A 20,525-nucleotide genomic window follows, 5' to 3' on the forward strand; every position below is an offset into this window, starting at 1 on the left:
TTCTGCCAGCCCTTGAGACTGTTTTCATCCTGGCTCCCGACACCAGAGCCTCATCTATCCTGTGTCACCATTTTTGATTATGGGATCTAGCAGCACACTGATGCCGCTGCACAGAGCTGGGCTCTCACTTGGCCTGTACTGCTAACAGCCATGTGTGCTACCACTGACTCTCTTTTCTACCATTGGCGGACTCTCCCCCCTCCCCCCCCACACACACTTTGTTCTCATGAGCATTTGTTGAGCCCATGGTAGGCTTTGCAACTTTATCCTCTGCTCACTTTTTTTTTCTTCTCTTCCCCACATCCCTTGTCACACCTCAGACACACTCTAGTATTGGAAAAAGCTAACTGCTTGTATTGTACGTTAATCTTTGCTTCCTCAACTCCTGCCTCACACTTGCCTGCTTCAGTGACTCCCATGCTTGGTGTCTCAGCCATTTTGTCACTGCCACTGGCCTTAAACCCAACAGCCAAGACCAGCCACACTCTAGGTCCATCAGAAATACTCATCCTCCAAATATCTTGATGCAAACTCAGTGTCTGTGGCCTACATCCCCACACTCCAGCTCTGTACACTTGTCTGTATTTAGGGGTTGGTGTGGCTTCTGTTAGAGCTTGGTATAGCAGAGTGATGTTTAGCTCCTAGCACAAATTGCTTCTAAAGGATCTGTAACTTTAAGTTACTACTTGTACAAAAAACACTCTTGCAGGGACTGTTGGTTGGAAATCATGATAGAATGTTGACTACATTCAAAGAACTTACAGTTCTGATTCAGCTTGGACTATTACCCTTGTCAGCAATGCTTCAGAGCACATTGCAAGCCATGCCAGCTTCTTAACAGTGCAAAGTTAAATATGGGCAGTGGTTGAGCTGTTACTTGCCAAATAACATTTCACTGATGACTTGTACATTTACATGACCAGACTGTTTAAGTAGCCAAACTGTTACTGTGTATGCAGCCTTTTTCTAAACAGCGGGGAAAGCAAATCCACCCTGGCACAATTTCTAGGATCAGTAACTGGGGAGGAAGAAAATCTGGAAAGGGCTGTCTGGAGACAGTGGTATAGTAGAAAGATGAAGGAAAACTCTGCAATATCTTGTGTTGAGTTACCACTGATGTGTAGCTGTCTGATTTCACTTTTATTATATAGAAGTCAGGGCCAAAGCATTAGCTATTTATGAAGGAGTTTTTGCCCTGTGTGTTTAAGGCTGTTCAAATAAGTTTGTATTTCATGATTTGAAAAGTAAGCCTTTAATTCATTAGTAAAAATGGTGTACGTTTCCTTAGTAACTAGAGCTAACCCATTATTGCCTTGGTAGCTGTCTATCCCAGAGCCCTTTGGAGATGGTATTTGTAGAGTAAGCCCTAGACTATTGTATAGTCAGGGATGTTAGTTAACACCTAGTGGATTGTCTGTGACTTAGATTATTGAGCTCAAATGACCATGTTCTGTAAAATTAAAAAAAAATTAAAGGGGGGGCAAAAAATCTGCACTTAACTCATTCTTTCCTCAGGGGACATTCAGAGACCCCCACAGGCTTGTACCAAGGAAATCTGGTTCCAGCCACACAGATCTTGGGCCATCAAGTACATGGAGCCAGCCTTTGACTTAGCAGCACCACTTATTGATGATCTGTCTTGCCATTGATGCCCAGCTAAGCATGCCCTTTTCCTCCCACGAGTGGACAGAAGCCAGAGATTAACAATGCCTTATTGAGCGCTGCTAAATAACACGGAGAATTTTTCTAGGAGGCTATGCCAAGCCGTACGCGAGGAGGGGTTTCTGCAGGTTTAAGGGTGGAGGATAATAGTTAAGCTCTTCTTCTTTACCTTCACCAATTGCCCTTCTGCAGAAAAAAGTTAGTCTTGAATTCTCAGTTGATATCCCAGGAAGCTATCACAGACTAAGTTTGCGAACACTGATAACAGAAGGGGTATTATATTGCCTAAAGAACAGGGGAAGCTGTTTAGCACTTTGTTGCATAAATGATTCTGTTAGCACCAAAGCCTCCTCTACATTCCCTGTAACCAAGTTATTGTGATAATCGTACAAGGGAATATTTCTCAGAACTCCCAGTAGCTTGGATCATTTAGTGGAGTCGGAGGTGGCTTCACTGTTCACACCACTTAATAGTTAAGAACTCTATAGCATTCATCACACTTTCCTTTCTGTTGGCTCTCCTCTTGCTGCATGATGGTTTCTTTATCTTCCTAACACTCAGATATGCTGTCTGAAGTTTCTGGTTTTGGTGGAGTGGTTATTCTCTGGAGTGGTATGAAAACTCATCACTTCACACTCTGATTATGTTGACTAATATGATTGCATTCACAAATCCTAGGCTAAGCACCAACTTTGCTTGATTGTCATTAACACAGGGATCACAACAGAACATCACAAAGTACATTAAAACTGAAAGAGCACATAAAACTATGAGACTTTCTAGAAAAGAATAGAGAGATAAGGACATTTTAAAGTATATTTCCCAGGGACCCTCCATTGGAATTCTGTGACCCACAGCCTATTGCCAGATGCACTATTTAGAAAAGCAGTAAATTAGTATTAGCTATTGTTTCCTCTGACTAGTTAATCTTATTTACAAAACTTAGACAAATTAAGATTCTTTAAATGTCATACAGGTCACTTCTAAACATTAACAGCCATTTGTTAAATCAAAACACATTTAGAATTGACAAATTGTCTAGAAATAACTAATTGTTCAAATGCATATTAAGAGTTTCCAGCAGGGGTCAGTGTTTGGACAAAGCAGAACTACATATATGCTTGTCACTTGTAGTGTATACACACTTTACGTAAAGAACTTCACTACCAAATACAGCACTACTTTAAGTGGCAAACAGATGTAACACTATATTGCAGATATGTTGGAGATAATAACATTGTATAGCAGCCCAAGTAATTCATCCACAGTTAAACAGTTCTATACCACCCCCCCCCCAATGCTTTATATACAAGCCAAAATTGAGCTTTGTAAAAGCTCCTTTAAGATACACAGTGACTAAAATCTTGATTTCTGGAGGCTTTCAAGCCCATCCTTCAGACGACAGTTCTTAAAAAGTTGGTCATTTAACCTTACCCCAGAGTAGTCCATGAGTGGCAAAAGCTCTTGGATCAAAACTCCACTCAATAGAAAAGCACTGGCTTTTATTTAAGAACATCATACAGTGACTCAAAGTAGTAATTGTGTACTCACACACCCCTTCCATGTGTCACTATAAAATAAATTACAAGACAGAAGGAAACTGCTACTAAAAAATTAAACCAAAATAATGAAGGGTTAAAGCTGAAATTCTGGTTTTAGATCTTGCAGCATATAGTCTTGAGTGTGAAGTCTAGAAATAGCAGAAGGAAGAAGGAAGTTCTTTACTCTCCATTTGGAGGATCTGGAATAAAGTTTTTGAAAGGTTAAACATAACTTGTTCAAATAATCTTGTTATTAGTGATCTTGCCAAAAGAGACACGAGAAAGGCTGTGTTGAGCTACTATATAGCTCAAATGCAAGTTTGTTAGTGGGTAGACAAGTTTCTGGAAAAGAGGGATAATTTTTGTCCCCACCACAAACCAAAGTTCTGAGTTAAAAAAGCACGCACTGCCAGCTGCTAGATTTTATATTGTATGTTTTATTAAAGAATTGGAAAAAAATCAAAATGGTTTGCAGTCCAACAGTAGCTGAAAAGGTAAATGACTGCAGTACACAAAAGAGATTCAGAGTTAGAATTTAGAAAATTTGTACAGTTTTTCATGGTTTCAAAATCTGCCTGAAACCAGCAACTCAATGGCATTACACATAGATTTTTTTTTTTCTTCAGAATTTGAAGGGTGCTTTCACTTTTTCTTTAATGCTTCAGTCAGCTCAGGAACTACCTGCGAATTTAAATAGATACAGTAAGTATATACACATTTCAAAGAAAAGGTTTACTAGGACTGGGAAAGAAACAGGTTCTGAAACGTTATGTTTAAAGCTCATAAGACACAGACACTACCAAGAAATGATTTGATATGCCCAGCCCTCACAGCCTAATGAACGCTTGTTTAGATTTAGCTTGTCCTTTAAAAAAAAAAAAAAAGAAATGTTTTCACACCAAACTCTGTCATGGGGCTCAACCCAACTGAAGGTCAGATTCTAATCTCAATCAATACAATAACTACTTCTTGGAGGTATTCTATAATGTCTGTGTACTGAATAGTTCTACAATTCGCCTGTTCAATATTTAAATATCAGGTGATTTTCAACAGAAAAAATAAGGTGCAGTTGTGCTGATATTATGAGAAGCATCTTTATTGTTGCTGTAAGGCTTCATTAGATACATAAGTAGTAGGTTACAGCCCATTTTTTCTCCTATTGAAGTCAGTGGAATTAGAACTGCACAGAGGCTTGAGTATTTGAAGAGCCTTACAATAATAGTTAAAGGCCCTATTCCTAAAATTTCTAGTTCTTGCCTGGTTAGGAATATCAGTGTTGCTTTAGGACATTACAGTACATTTCTGTGATTTACTTGGAAAACTTGTTTCGTTCCTCATATTTTCAGCAAAATTTAATTCCAAAGAGATGAGAAAGTAATAGGTAGTAAACAATCACCATGGCCAAAAAATAGTTTAAGGTAAAATGCATCTACTAGTCAGGCTGCAAAAAATTAGTAACTAAGTAATAAAAAAAAGGAAATTGTTGAATGCTAGTTAAATCAGCTTTTCAATCCTTTTAAAGTTAGTGCCAAAGCCTTGGCATCTGCTGTGGTTCTGCCACTTAACACACCAGCCATGCTGCACTGTAATTCTGAATAGCACTAGGAAGAGCAGTTAAGCATATAAAGAGCTGGTAGATTAATCTATAGAATACACCTGAAAACCTATCCTAGTCACTTGTGTAAAATATCAATTACCTTGTCTTTCAAGGGGCTGCACGTTGCCCCAGCTCACAGAGATCCCAGCTGAACTCACCACTGATGAATATAGCCTCTCAATTATTTAAAGAGAGCTACATTTCCATTAGGTGGAAATAATGTGTTCGTACAAAATTTATTAAGGAAATTGTCTACATGTTGTTTCTTCCGAATGTCACTTTGTCTCCAGCTTATTAAAAGGCCCATGTTTACTGCCGAGCCAGCAGGCATTAGTTCAGGAATGGCATTAAGTGCTGGCAGTGTTTCTGCCTACTTTCCTCAGTGGATATACTATGAGCTCATGCCAGTCATACAGATTACATGCTAATAGAGCCCCAAGTGTAACCTGTAGCATCACTGTGAAGAGTTCTAGTAAACGGTCAATCTTTTCTACATAATGGTAAACAGGTTTTTGGGGTGACAGTAGGAGTTCAGGTGATAAGCCTACTTAATATTAGGAAACTGACATGCTTTATTTCACACTGTACCAAACTAGAACCATCACTCAAACTCTATTAACTTGTATCGAAATTCAATGTTAACTGCATGTTCATTCATACTTCAACTAAAGAAATTTAGTGATTATTCAGTATTTGGTCTTTTCTTTTCTATAATAAGTTCAAAAAAAGGAAACCAAATTGTTAAAGTTACTGAAAGTGAAGTATTTGGGATAACAATCAAAGTCAAACTTGACTATTTAGATCTGCCGTGATGTGGGAATGATACATAATGGTACCTGAAATTAAATTCCTTCAATACGCAACAGAGGAGAATGAAAGAGGGAAAGCTTTCCTCAAGACTTTAAATAGAAACTGCTTTGCGGAAAGGCTAAGATTCCACATAATACTCAGTGAATGGGAGATCCTTGCCTAAATACAGTTACTCTTCAGAACCTAGTGCACAGGATGGATGCACTTTTAGTACAAATCTAAATAAAATTCAAATAGCTATTTGCAGAGGCACAGATTTTCCCCCACAGCTTCTTATTATGGGGATTGTTTTGATATCTTTATATCATAACTTTCCCAGAATTAGGAAGAGTCTGGAAAGCAAGTCAATGATAGACAAGAAACAGAACTTCTTAAAACCTTGCTTTCACACAGCTCAAACCTGGCTCATCAAGGAAGTCAGTTTTGCTGTGAAATGACAGAAATGTAGAGGGATAGTTGCCCCAAGGCAAAGCACTTAGGCTTAATGATGTGCTGAATTCTCATTCATATCAATGGGATTTAAACATCTGCATAAAATACTTCCCTGAATGAGGGCCAATGAGAAGTTCTGATGGGTAAAACAGATACTGGATCCTTCCTATAAAGCAGTGGTGGGCAACCTGCGGCCCATCGGGGTAATCTGATTGCGGGCTGCGAGACATTTTGCTGACTTTGACCATCCGCAGGGAACAGCGAACCGTAGCTACCGAGAGCTGCGGGGGGCCGTGCCTGTGAACGGGCAAAGTCAGCAAAATGTCTCGCAGCTCGCAAACAGATAACCCTGATGGGCCACCTGTGGCCCGCAGGTTGCCCACCACTGCTACAAAGGCTACTACTCATAAGCAGCACAATTTGTGCAATGGTAATTGCTAAAGGAACTCATATTGGAGTTGTTAAAATAGAATCCTAAATTTGAGTTGAGTTTAAGATGGAGATGCCTGTAGGAATATGCAAGGCAAACACAACCGCATCCTACAGGGAGATACCTATAGGTATGCAAAAAACAGTGTAAATAAGATTCCTACAAGAGTTACAATATTGCGGATATCAGTGCAGGTTCTAAGAAATTTTGAAGTGCATGAGAAGCAATTGGAAAAATGAGACTGCAGATCTGGAAAAGGAGGCTATCATTAAAAAATGACAATTGGGATGACTGTGTCAGAGTGAAATGTATATTTCAGTTTCAAAACTGCTAAACCGGAGTAAATGTTATCCCTAAATAAACACCAAGCTGAATTTCAAGCTCAAACAATTACGTCTGTTCACACCTGCACTGGAAATTAAGAGTATAACTAGCTTCCAAACAACTCTGTATGCATGCAAACATAGGGGAGATGGGATAGTCTCACTCACCCAACACTGGGATGCTGAAAGTAGGGAAAGAACATAAAAGCCCAAGACATACAGTATGCAGGATTTTTTTTAAAACTTCAATGAGGTTTTGGGCTGCACAGAGAAGCCAGGATGTAGGCTTAGAAAACTATCCTATACCAAAAACTTTTATTCTCTTGGTTTCCAGCTTTATGTATGATACTTTTAGGAAAGTCACTGTGATGTGTTCTTGAAAACAAGCTTATGACCTCTGGTGAGAAGCAGGAGATGATGGAAAGTGCCTGACTGAGGGCACTCAGTCCAAAAATATAGGAATACAAGTGGAGTTGCATCATAGGCGCATTTAACTTGCGTGATTTTAACTATACGCGCTTGGCAAAACAAAACAAAGAAAAATAATTTAAATGCTGTACCTGTAGTGCGGGAAATTCCACCCGCCATGCCATTCAATGAGCGTTTGACTACATGCGATTTTCGCAATGACTTCAGAACCTAAGGTGTGCATAAGGTGTGATTCCCCTGTAAATACTGCCTGTCCCTAAAAGGTGCTACCTATATGCTGGCTGGTGTAAGGAGCATGAAAAAAGCATGATTTGTGAGGAGTGGCAGGAATAATGGACATATTACAAGATAAAATCTTTAAAAGGGCAATTGTTCAGCATCTGTAGTAGCTAGTTTTACACCTTAATCTTCTGACAGTTTTACTATTTAAGTAAAACAGTGATGCCAGGATACAGTTATGGACTACTGGCAATAAAGTGTCATGTTTTAAACATCAGTTTGAGTAAATGATCCAAAGCATCTAAGCCTCCTCCCATATTCTAAGGGTCTCTTCCAGAATGAGTCTGATTTAATATAAATTATTTTGAACTGTCTTCCTGTCTCAGACTTCATTACACTCAGCTCCCATCTAGGTATTTTTTTTTTTTAATAGTAATCTAAACTTCTGATAAACAGGGAGGAGCAGGTGCCACTATAATGCAGAGATGCACGGACACAGAAATTTAAAGATTAATGTTTAAATAATAATTAGTCTACATAGAAATGAAAGGAAAACTTTCCAACAGTTATGAGGAGTGGTTCTCACCTACAAGCAACCACATGCAGTGATGGACACTTTTAAAGATATCAGAGGGGTTGAACCCATGAGTTCCTTACTCATTCAACATTTTTTACTCCTATCCACATGCTTACATCAGCTTAAAACACCATACTTCCTTATTCTTAGTATCTCCTTAAATACATCTTTACTCTTACTTCAAAATTTCATGAAGTAAAAACAAACAAACAAAAATGTATGCAGAACTGATCTGTGCTGGGGCAGCTCTAAAAAATTAAGGAGATTTCCCCTTCCCTCCCCCCCTCAAGGTTACTCTTACCTTAAATAAATCTGCTACCAATCCATAGTCCGCAACCTGGAAAATCGGCGCTTCTGGATCCTTATTAATAGCAACTATGGTCTGAAAGTAGAAACAAAAACATTTAAAATATACAGCTGTAGATTAATTTTTTCCAATAAAAAAGTATCTTAAATTCACACCAGAACATTGGACCCAGCAGATATGGTCAAGTGCATTTGACAAATGCTTCCCATTTCTGCCTCGAAAACAAGACTATAAAGGAAATCTCAATAAAAGAACTAAATGTCTACAATAACAATGGAAAAGTTTTTTAAGCTCTCACTATTCTATGCTCATTTGGCCAACGGCATTTGACAAATGTTTTCAAGGGAGAAATGGGAAGCAAGACTGAAGGAAATCTCAATAAGTGAATTAAAATGTCTACAATAAATAATGGAAACACTTATGGTCTGACTATTCCATGCTCAATTAGCAGGGCTGTCATTTGATGTAGGATGGAGGGGGGGGGGGGGGGGGGGGGAGAAGATACTTCCTTAAAATGCTATAATAAAACAAGGACATCCACTATAAAAGGAGTGTGATGTTTAACAAATAAAAACAGGGAAAGACATTTTGAAAAAGGAACATAAAGCCACATACTGGAGACTTAAATATAATGTGGGCAATCTCATTTAGTTCACTACACAGTGAATCCCAATGCTAAATACAGAAAACTCCCTCTCCTAGAGGACAGAGTCTGTACTTCTAGACCAAGTCATTTGAAAATAGCCCAAAGACTGCAGGTGCCCAGATAAATAGCCTGTTACGGGATAGGGAGAGCTCTGTAAACACAAAGCTATACAGCTCACAAAATAAACCCTATACTGGTTATGGTTATAGCTACTACCTATCAATTCAAAGCAGCGAGAAGCCACACAGGTATTCTAAACCAACATATTCTTCATACATTTATCTGCGATTCAAAGAGACCTTTCATTCAAATGTCTGTTTTTCTCCATCCACTACAAGTACTCTACCAAATCATTAATTTTGCTGAAAAAGTATGATGGTAATAATTAAATGAAATAAAGTTAGAAAATCCTATGTTTCTAAACCACAGAAATGGTTTTCTATAACTAGACTGACATTCAAGATGTGTGCCTCCAACTAGAAGTTGTATGTTCTAAAGCGGTGGCATTTGAGGGTATTAATGCATGATCAAATACCAATTTTCTTTAAGTGTGTTCCCTGAGACATGCCCTATGATTTTTAAATGGAAGGGTTTGAATCAATCTGCAGCCTTAGGAGCAGCTGATGTTGATGTCAAGCTCCAGCTGCCCTGCTGGTTGCCTGAAGTATTGCAAGGGAGGGAGGAGAATGCTGCTCTATTGCTGTTTCCTTACTGGACTATGGAAGCCCACAGAATAGTAGTTGGACTGACTTTACTCGGTGCCTAGAGACAACTAGCAAAGGAGGATCTTCCTCCTCAATATAGCCACCCAGGGCAGCCGGAGGGGGGGGGGAGCAGTTATGGCTCCTCAATTCTCTGCCCCAGCCTTGGGCACTAGTTAGAGGAGCATGGGGGCTACTCTAATTTCCGCCAGTTGGCAACGTTCCCTTAGGAACCATATGGCTAGCTGGGGATAGCCTCATTGCAGGGTGCTGTGACCACTTCAACAAGGACTGCTTGCACGAATGCATAGGAGGTGGCTGCACTGGTGTTACACCTGGTGAGGACTTCCCTGATAGAGCTCTTCAGGGTGCTGTCTGTTCTTTCTACACTACGTAAGTAGAATAAATAAAGGGTACAAGTCCAGAAATCTGCCCCAAGTATTGTCATTTTGAAACAAAGTGATTGAAAAGTGGTTGAAAAGGCTGGAGAGCACTGCTCTAGAAGAACCTTGTGGAGGTATTATCTAATAGGCATTCAGAAAAATATTCACCACTGGCCTGATGAAGAGGGAGATGTACCCTCACCATTGTTAGATTTGTTTAAAAACACCCCACCTCAGTTTCTCCTATAACATTCACTAATTCAAAGAATCTCAGTCACCTGGTATTTCTTAATCAGAGCCGATTTTCTGGGTCATACATTACATTTCACAGTCTTTAGTATTGAGAAAATCTCAATACCGAAGGATCAGGCAATCAGCATCTCTTTTCTCTCTCCCTTTCACTTCGTAAACAAGTGTTTTTAAAATTTGCATTCAGTACAACTTAAAACTTTGTACTTTGGCTACAAGACCAACAACAATCCATCTCCTACCCTGTGTGATAATTCAAATCCATGTGTTTTAAGGGTGCAAAATCAAAAGCTGATAAGAAATTACAGCCTCATGAAAACTGGCCATATTTCCATCATTTTACAGCTCCATCATCCTTCCCATGAAATACTGAAGGAAATCATCAGATGGTAACTTCAGAGAAACAACAAAACAAATACTATACCATTTAAGGTTTTCTAAGAGGTAGGTCTCTTCACTAAAGCCTTTAAATGATAGTTGTTTTCAGACACTGTATTTAAGACCTAATCTTTAACAATGCTTCATAGCTTTGAAATATTTTTATTTTAAATCATTGTTCTGTAAAGTGACTGGATTCAGTACATTTAAAAATTATGCTAAACTGACTGGCATGTAAACTAGGTAAGATATATATATTAAAAAAAAGCAAACTCCTAGAAGGGAAAGGAATTGTGAATCCATAACAGACAAAACAACTAACATAGTCCATCCCTTCAGGAAAACTGATTTTTCTACCTTGTTGTAAAAGTACAAATAAATTATACATTTCACTCAGAGAAAGCTTCTCTGACTACTTCTGAAAACATATCCTTAAGTGTGCAAGTTCACAATGCCAGATAATTCACAGTATGGGGGGGTGGGTGGAAATCACACAAGAGACTGTAGCCATGGTTACATTTTTTTTTTTTTAAAACAGTAATATAAATCGGATATTTTCAGTAAATACAGTACCTAACTGCTTCTACTAAAAAAAGAAGTAGGTCACAGTTCAAGTAAATGTAAAAATAAGTCTTAAGATACACAAGTTTGTTTAAATATAAAATAAATAGCATAAAGAGAAAAATTAAACCAAGCAGCATATGACTCAGTTACCTAATCTTTTATATGTAATTGGGATCAAACAAAAACAAAAAAGAGGGTTTTCAAAATTCAGGACACAATATTGAAGAAAGAGAAGGCGATCTTATGATATTAACAGGAATGCAAATATTCTTTATTTCAAACTCTATTTCTTTATCACCTTCCCCACTTCTCTCTGTTTAATCTAGCAGAGAAGAGGCTAATGTTACACAATTTCACCAATACTGGCATAAAATCTGCCTCTTCCACTGCAGATCCTATTACCTGCATCTCTCCACCTCACAATCTTCCCTGAAAGTTTTTCCTCCATTGCCCACAGCATAGCCTTTAATTTCTCGCTCAGGTTATTTTTCCAACTGTATTAACTCTAAAGCAGGACACAGTTTGTATGAAGAAGGCTATACAAAATGTATTACACTGCATCTTCCATAGAATTTGCTCTAACCTAAATCTGGCAGCTGGTGTTCCACTCATTCTTATGCCCTCCAATAAAAGTTTAGCTCCAACCAAGCTAAATTTGTTACTGTGGACTGAAAGGAATTTTAAGAACTTTTCCCCTGAAATTTCAGAAGATGAAGATTCATTTATCAAAAGGTAAAAACAGAAACATGTGCTCCACCTATAAAACAATGGGAGACCCTCATAGGGGTTTTCCTCTGCTTTATGAGCTGTTCATGCTTCAGCAGGATGCCACAACAGAAACACATTTAAGCCTGTTTGATAAACCTACTTTAACAGAGAGTGTCTCCTGAAGAGGTTCAAAAAATTGCCTCATTTTAAAAATTACTTGTAAAAAAACCCCACTTTTCTATTTTTGGCATTGTTATTACTGCACATAATCCTGCCAATCTATTAGGAAATTGTCATCGTCTAGTCCAGAGTCAAATTTCCAAATTTAGCCCATACATTTCAGCTACTAACGAGTTAAACCTTTTAAAGTTTTATTACCATTTTATAATAGGTTTCCATTTGAATGGATAAATGCAGGAATGTCAGAGTCATCTTTTACTTTATGGAATAGTAAGTTCATAATTCAAATTGCATATTGTTATGCATGAATTAATATGTCAGGTTCTGAAATATATGTGCGTGGGACCTATAATATAGTGTTCAAGAAAGGAATTTTTGTTTAAACAATATATCAATTAGTCTTTTCTAATGAAAAACTTCTGTTTTTGCAACAGATTTCTTTTAAAGTGAGCTTACTATTGAAACACTTTATTTCACAGTATTTAACATAATATAGAGCTTTGAGAGTTGACATTTATAACACAGCAGAACAAACCAATCATCTTGCTATGTTCACTTTCAACAAATGTTGGAAGACGTTTTACTGCTATATGTATTTTGCCAAAAAAAAAAAAAAATTCCCTTCTTTCAGTCTTTAATACATGCAGGACTGTACCTTGCTGTCTTTCATCCCTGCTAAATGCTGGATTGCTCCAGATATTCCAACAGCAATATAAAGTTCCTAGAAGAAAAATAATTATTAGTGTAAGTGAAAGTTTGTAACATCTCACTGAAACTATAACAAAAATCAATATTGTAGAGTGTTTTAATACACAAGTAATTTCTCGTCTAGATTACTGAAATCCAGATATCCCAGGGAACAAGATTTGGTTCTCATGTCCACCTGGCCAGTTTTGGGGTGGGAAATAAAGACCCCAAAAAAAAAAAAAAAAAAAGCATCTGGCACATACACAGAACCACAGTAATACCCTGTATACGTGAGGTTTGTAGTGTTGTAAATGCATCATAGTACACACTACTCCTCAGTTAAAGGATGGACTGTCACCATTGGAGGGTCTTTCAGATTCTCTGAAAGATTTTTTTTTTTTAATTTAAATTTTTTCTACCAGTTTTAATTAGATACAGGTTTATTCCTAAAAAAACATTTTTTAAATTCAATTTGAAACTGACAACCTTTGTTAAGGCCTAAATTTACTATAATCATTTAAATTAAACCTCAAAAAAATAATATTAAGCAGTATATGTTTGCTACCCAGTTTCAAAGAAATTCACCCACTGACCTAGTGGTATTCACTGGCTATGCACCTGGAACCAGAGTTTGCTGACACGCTAAACCAGCTTTTGACAGCAGTAACCTCTTTTGTAGGTGCAAGAAACAAATATTTTTTTCTTTTCAGTTTACTCAGCTAGTTCAGTTCAATAACTAGTTCATTCAAAGTTAAGAAACCAAGTGGGAATGGAAAAAGCAGGAAAGCTTGTTTTTCTCTTCCAAGCCATGAATAAAAACTAGGTGTGAGAGGGTAAGATCTACTAGTCCTAAAACCAAAGGACACAATGACCAGAAACAAATCAGTTCAATTTGCTAACTACCGAGAATTTAGATTAACTGTTTAACAAATCAGTTAGTTTTAAATGCAAAACATGTTTTGATAAACTTTTTCTTATGTATCAGCACACGTAAGATAGCTTTATTTAATTAAAAAAATAAACAGTTTTTGTGCATATTTACTTGAATTTTCATCCTAATGCAGCTTGACACTACCCTCAAATGAAATTAGCTACCTAGTAAATACAAAATGCAACACTCACCATATTCTAACAATAAAAATGTAAAAATTAAGAATCTGAACAAACATAAGTTAAGTTACATAATGGTTTAAAGAAATGTCCGTAGAGAGAGTGAACCCACCTAGGTAGCAAGAAGAAGCACCACATTTAGTGTAAAGAGTACATTGGGTTGCAAATCAACACATTTTTATGTTACTAATAAGAACCAACCTTTCTTTAGAAAAATAACTAAAAAGTACAAATGTAAAACATGATTAAAATCAATTATTTAAATCATGACTAGAACTGGTGATTTAAATCAATCCACCCTGCTGCTACCCTGTTTCCCCGAAAATAAGACAGTGTCTTATATTAATTTTTGCTCCCAAAGATGCGCTAGGTCTTATTTTCAGGGGATGTCTTATTTTTCAGAAATGAAAAATGCCTTATTATCGGTGGATGCCTTATTATCGGGGAGGTCTTATCGGGGGGATGCCTTATATTACAACGAGAGGCAAAACTGTAAGTAGGCCTTATTTTCGGAGGATGTCTTATTTTCGGGGAAACAGGGTATCTGTCTTGGAGACAAATAGGGCTTAAGTCTCCAGGGTTGTCAATGTGGCAACTTTTACATACTTTATATTTGAAATGGGTAAGAATTTATAAGCAAATAAATGTAAATTCTTCAAAAAGGCTTATTAATATTGGCAGTCTTAATTTATAGAAGAAAACGGTTTCCCCTTGGTTTGAAAGTCATCCTGACTACAATCTACCCAAAGCCAGGCACATTTTGAACTCATGAAACAATAGTTTTCGGCCAACAGTCCAAATTTCAGCCAACATTTTATTGTTTGTCTACCTTCAGAAATTCACAGAAGAGAACTAAAGAGTACTTTTCACTACCTCATTCATAAAGACCAAGACAAGGAGCTACTAGCCAGAAGGAAGGTCTAAGTTAAGTCATCATTTCTCATTGCCTCTCACTCACCCACTCTCCAGTCAAGGTCCTCCATTTTGAAAACAAAAATTAAAACAATCTTAGTTACAAAACTCAGTGAGTTTATAACACCTATATTCCAATGCACAAAGAGCATAGTGTACATTATGATCAAGGAGGTAAAAAAAGACTACTTTTTTTTTTAAATCGAAGAGTGTTCTAGTTCAAGTTAGCATTTTTGGGTCAGCAAATTTATCAGGGACCCAAAAAAGCCACAAGTGGTGGTTTGTATGTCCTTTTCCCACATGCTTTAGCGCATCCCAAAGAACCACACAATGCCAGCTGTTGTCAATTTAGCCTTTTACCTTACTTGAAATACGAGCAATCCACCAAAAATTACCATATATAACAGACATAGGCAAACAGGGAGGGTTGGGAGTAGGAGTCCCAGGGGGCGGGAATCTTGATAGGGGTCGGGAGGGCAGTCAGGGGACAGGGAGCAGGCGGATTGGAGGTTCGAGGGGGGCAGTCAGGGGGCGGGAAGTGGGAGGGGGCAGAGGCCAGGCTGTTTGGGGAGGCACAGCGTTCACTACCCATCCCTCCATACAGTTGCACAACCCCGATGTGGCCCTCAGGCCAAAAAGTTTGCCAACCCCTGACATATAAAGACAACAGAATACAGAATAGAGCACAAGGATAAAGTCCCCAATACAGCACAACAAATATTAGAAAGTGATCGTGTAACAGTCCTTGTCCTTAACCAAAGGCCTTCTCCAAGCCCACACTTGGAGTCTTGTTACAGTGTTTCAATCACAAACTTTGCTAGACACAAAACTGAGGTCTCAATTTTGATGCCCCACCCAACATTCCAGGCTTAATTTGGAGAAAAATTAGCCTGGAGCCTCTAATCTTGACTTCTTCCATCTTACAAGAGGCAGGTAGTACTTAGAAAATGATGCCCCAACTTTCCCTAGTCTTTATTATATCCTTCCCCTCCTCCCAACTAACTGAAGCACTTTCCCATTTAGCTTTAAAGTGAGCGGAGATCTATTTTTCCTTCGGCAGGCTTAGCAGCCCAAAAGCTGCAAATAGTGTGCCAGAGTCTAGATCAGTGGTTCCCAAACTGGGGTTTGCGAAATGTTACAGGGGATTCTTGGGAAAAAGTTCCCTAATGGCAGACAAAGCTGTCCCTAGGGACCCCGGGCAGCACAGGGCCAGCAGCCCAGAGCCCCTGGACTTCCAAGAGCGAAGCAGATCAACGCAAGCATCTCTATCACACTGAGGAGATTTAAACTTCAAGACTCTTTATAAGAAATGCAAAGGGAGGTGGATATTTTTTGCTGTTTTTAAAATTAAATAGGCAGCTAGTATTGTTTTTAAAATTACTATGAACAACAAGTTTAAGCTTTGTTGTAACGTCCGTTGTTTGCCTGGACTGCTCAAGACTTGAATGCTTGTGTAGGAGGAATTCTTAGAGTTGGCTTCTTAAATACCTTCATCAAGGAGTATCAGGTGTGAAACAGCATGAAACATAGGAGCCTTGTCTAATAAAAGGCTTATTCAAAGTGATACAAACTGCAAAAGTGTGTTGCTGTTTTCATAATGTAATAAAAATAATGTAATGATAAATAATAATAATGTGTAATAAGCAAGTCATAAAAACAAATTTTATATTTCCAAGATCACTGCTCTTATAATTTATACTCAGGTAAAGGAGAAAATCCCTGGAAATAATCATTTTGAGGAGGGGGTTTGCGAGACTTGACATTTTAGTGAAAGGGGTTCACAGGTTGTTAAAGTTTGGGAACCACTGATCTAGATCAAGGAAAGGGACTAAAGTGTAGCCTTATTGGCTCTCAGCATGATGTTTCAACTAGAAAGCCTTGGATATGGCTGTTTCCCTTTTTATTCACCTCAAAAGTTTAACTGCTACCCACTTCTGTTCAATTCTTCACTCTAAAATTACATGCACAGATCAAGTTTAGAATCCAGAGTTCCCACACCCGGACTCCTGCATGGGGCTTCTCCTTTCCAAGGATCGGGGAGAACACTTATCTCAATGGCACATTTTATTCTACTGGATCCCAGCACAAGAATAGCATTGATCATTACTGTCTGATACCAAATTCCTGCCCCATTGCTCAGGGGAAACAAAGGCCGGGGGCTTGAATTAAGATGGCTGGATGCAAAAGTTAAGAGAAAATTTACTTATTTCTGGTAAAGAGTCTTCAAAAATTATACTTTTAAAATTTTATTTTATTCCTATGTATTCGTGAATCTCTCTCACTGCTTACATAGAAAAATCTCTAAGAGTGATAAAAATTATATAGAAGAAGCGCAGAGTGATGATAGGATATTTCCTTTTGAATATAAGAAGTCTACAAAAGCAGGAAAAAGATGAATTAGGCTATGAAATGCATCTCAATTCTGAGCATTTTCACAAAGATATCTAATAGTTAAAGACTACAAAATTCATTGAGCTTGCACCTCCCCTTTACTCAATAGATTACTGTTTGGGGTCACCCCATTTTAACTGCAACTGCTATGTCTAACAAGTGTAATATAATACGTACACAGAAGGAACCACGGTTAGACTGTAATATTGTAATTATCCCAAAGGAGAAAAAAAATGTTACTGTAATATGATTGAGAGAGATTCATTAAGTGCTGGTTTTCTAGAATACCAGGTTCCTCTTGTCACTTTGCTAAACTTTTAAAGATCAGTCTTTGGAAGGAGTCCAATTTATCAAAAAAGTCAGACATTCATGTCTATTTCCTATTAACATATCTAGTAAAGACAAAGATGTTTTCATTGAAAGATCATTTATACACTACCAGATTTCTTTGTCCAAAAAGAAATAACTGTATGTTTAAGACTACTAAAAAAAGAAAAGAAAAAGAAAAAGAAAATCCAAGTATTAAGAAGACGACTCAGTTTAATTAAATGTACCAAGCTGATTTGACCAATAAAATTTCCAAGCTGCTAGGTGATGCTTACATCAGCACCAAGGAAGGAACTGGTCACCCACAAGGCTCTCAGCCATATCCCCTGCCAAGATAAGGAAGATTAGGAAACCCGTATTTCCTCTCAGCTCTAAGGTGAAGTCTTTGGAATTATCTGTGCTGTAATAGTGCCCAAAGTCCCCAGTCAAGTCTGTGGTCCCACTGCACTAGGTACTGCATAAAAACACAAGAGAACATGAAGCCAGATTTCGTATTGATGCTCTCAGAAGGCACAGTCCAGATGGACAGTGGGTAAAAAAGGGTTTACACCATCTGTGTGTTTCCCAGATTTGGAGTCCCTGGAGCAAATTAGAGCACCTTCCGGGGCTGTTCTAACTTTCTGTGACATATGTCAGCCCTATGCTGCTCCTGCACAGGAGAAATTTCACCAAGACGGCACGTCAGCCTCTTACATCACTGGGGCGGCAAAAAAAGGCAGTTGTGGGGCCAGATTCTAATCCATGGTCCTTGCCCTGAAGAGCTCACAGTCCAATCTGAAAAAGGATGCAGCAAGTGAATGCAAGTAATATGGGGGGGAAAGGGAGAATGATATTAATATGACATGGCTATAAAACTATATACTCAGGTTGATGGTTTTGAATAATTTGAACCTCCTTCAATATTACCAAGGAATATATACCCACATTAGAAGGGTTTGGTAAATATGAACAGCACAAGTGTAAGGAAAGGGGAAAGAGGAGAGCTGACGGGGAGATGGTATGGAATGGAGGAACCAAGAAGCATAGAAGATGAAGGGACACTGTGAATAGCATACAAGGGCAAAAAGTGGAAAGGTAGAGAAGCACGAGTAAGACAATACTAAAATAACAGCTGTATTTAAATTAAAGAGGTGCTATTTGGGGAATTGGTGGCAGTGATGGAAATGTGTGAAGGCAAGGGGAGGGCCAGCAGCATACACTCACTCCTCAGGAGGGCTACAGCAGCAGCCAGAGATGATTCTGCTTGTGGCTGGGGAATTTGTAACCTGCCCAGACAATCTCATGCTTATGCAATTACTGTGTGAAAGAGGGCAGGCAGAGGCTCAACTCAAGCATTCATCCCTGGCACCTCTTAGGTCTGTAGCAGCAGGTTTGAGTCAGAACAACTCTAAAGAAAGAGAATCACCACTTAAAGCCCTGATTTTGTTCTATGTACAATCTGGATTTTGACTCAAGTTTCAAGCAGCCAGAATTCTAGGCTGAGAACAATTCTTACTCAGATCTCTCCATGAACTACCAGTTTAGAGTCAAATTAAAGTACCCAATCCTGAAAACGCCTGCATCTGTAATTTTCACTCCATGCATCTGAAGAAGTGGGGTTTTTACCCACGAAAGCTTATGCCCAAATAAATCTGTTAGTCTTTAAGGTGCCACTGGACCTCTTGTTGTTTCTGGTGGATACAGACTAACATGGCTACCCCCTGATACTTAAACCTTACTCGAGTAATCCCAATAAAGTCAATGGGATTTCTTATACAGAATTTTGTAGGATTGCATCTGAAATCCACATATCCAGTTACACTAAGTTTTATGAACTGTCACCTACAGGTCACTATATAGCATACCAATAGGTCAATGCAGAATGTTTTTCATGTGTACCTAGATCCCCAAATTATTTATGAAATGATGATTTCCTAAATGTGCCATGTCTTGTAACGTTACTTGATATTTACTTATAAGATTATTTTAAAATGCCCAAGGCTGCCTTAGGGCAGTTACATTTGCTTAAGAGAGCCACAAGAATAATTTTTATTCTCATTTATAGTATGAGTGGGAATTCTCTTAAGGTACTGTTTTGTATCTTGCACAGGTGTAACACAAGATGAGGTACTTACTTTGCAAGTGTGCTGTCAGCTCCTATTGATTTTTATCCCAACTTTTGAATTACATTTAAAATCTTCAGTGTACATCAATTTGTCATCATTGCAATGGCATGCTTTTAAACAGCTAGTTTAATGAACCCCTTTGGCACATATACTCTTTCTACAGACAGCCCAGAGATTTTATTTTCTTTGAAAGAATGAAAGGACAATAAAATTAGAAAGAAATCTTAGTTATGAGAGTTACTTCACATGAAGGATCCCTTCCAATTAAAAGCTATTAATTCAATAAAATATTTTATGGCTTGACACTAGTTATATGTAAACACTGTGTATCAGACAATTATTCCAAAAAATGTACTAAGCAATAGTTGAATATCTTGCATTCAAGTAGCAGAGGTTATTAAACAGTACACAAAGTATTGCAGTTCCATCCAGTCCTAATCTCTTTCACTTAAAGAACCTTTAAGGACTTTGATCAGCCAGGGCATGTAATTACTCTTAAGAAGCATGCTTAGGGTGTCTGCTGGAGTACAGGGCCATACAGCATTTCTTTCTGCTCTCCTGGGAACTGCACATCAATTGCTTTCAGCTAAATGCACTCACATATGAATATTTTAGTACAATTTAATGTTTCTGCACCAACCCCAAAGGAACAGAGCATCAATTTGTGAACACAGTTCTCTTGGAGTTAAAAGCCATGCTGGATAATGCAGGATGAAAGGGTTGTCAATCTTTAGCTTTTTAGCAAGTCAGAGAAAGGTAGTCTGTAAATTCAGTCCCAGCTGCATACAAACAGCTCTCTAAAGTTCGCTGCTACAGAGCTACTTTTCAACACTAGTGAATTTTCAGAGGAGACAGTC

At 38.1% G+C, this 20,525-nt stretch overlaps 1 protein-coding gene across 1 annotated transcript in view; it reads right to left on the reverse strand.

Moving 5' to 3' along the window:
• Positions 1 to 3,620: 3,620 nt before the first annotated feature.
• ETFA (electron transfer flavoprotein subunit alpha) overlaps positions 3,621 to 20,525 on the reverse strand; it is a 44,569-nt gene continuing 27,664 nt past the window's right edge. Inside the window, exons 10-12 of the mRNA XM_054042124.1 lie at positions 12,792 to 12,857; positions 8,322 to 8,402; positions 3,621 to 3,884 (exon numbers count right to left, since the gene is read on the reverse strand). Of these exons, the coding sequence (XP_053898099.1) occupies positions 3,846 to 3,884; positions 8,322 to 8,402; positions 12,792 to 12,857 (186 nt within the window). The 3' untranslated portion in view covers positions 3,621 to 3,845. The remainder of the gene's footprint in view (positions 3,885 to 8,321; positions 8,403 to 12,791; positions 12,858 to 20,525) is intronic.

Source organism: Malaclemys terrapin, chromosome 10, assembly GCF_027887155.1.
Source record: "Malaclemys terrapin pileata isolate rMalTer1 chromosome 10, rMalTer1.hap1, whole genome shotgun sequence".
NCBI lineage: Eukaryota > Metazoa > Chordata > Testudines > Emydidae > Malaclemys > Malaclemys terrapin.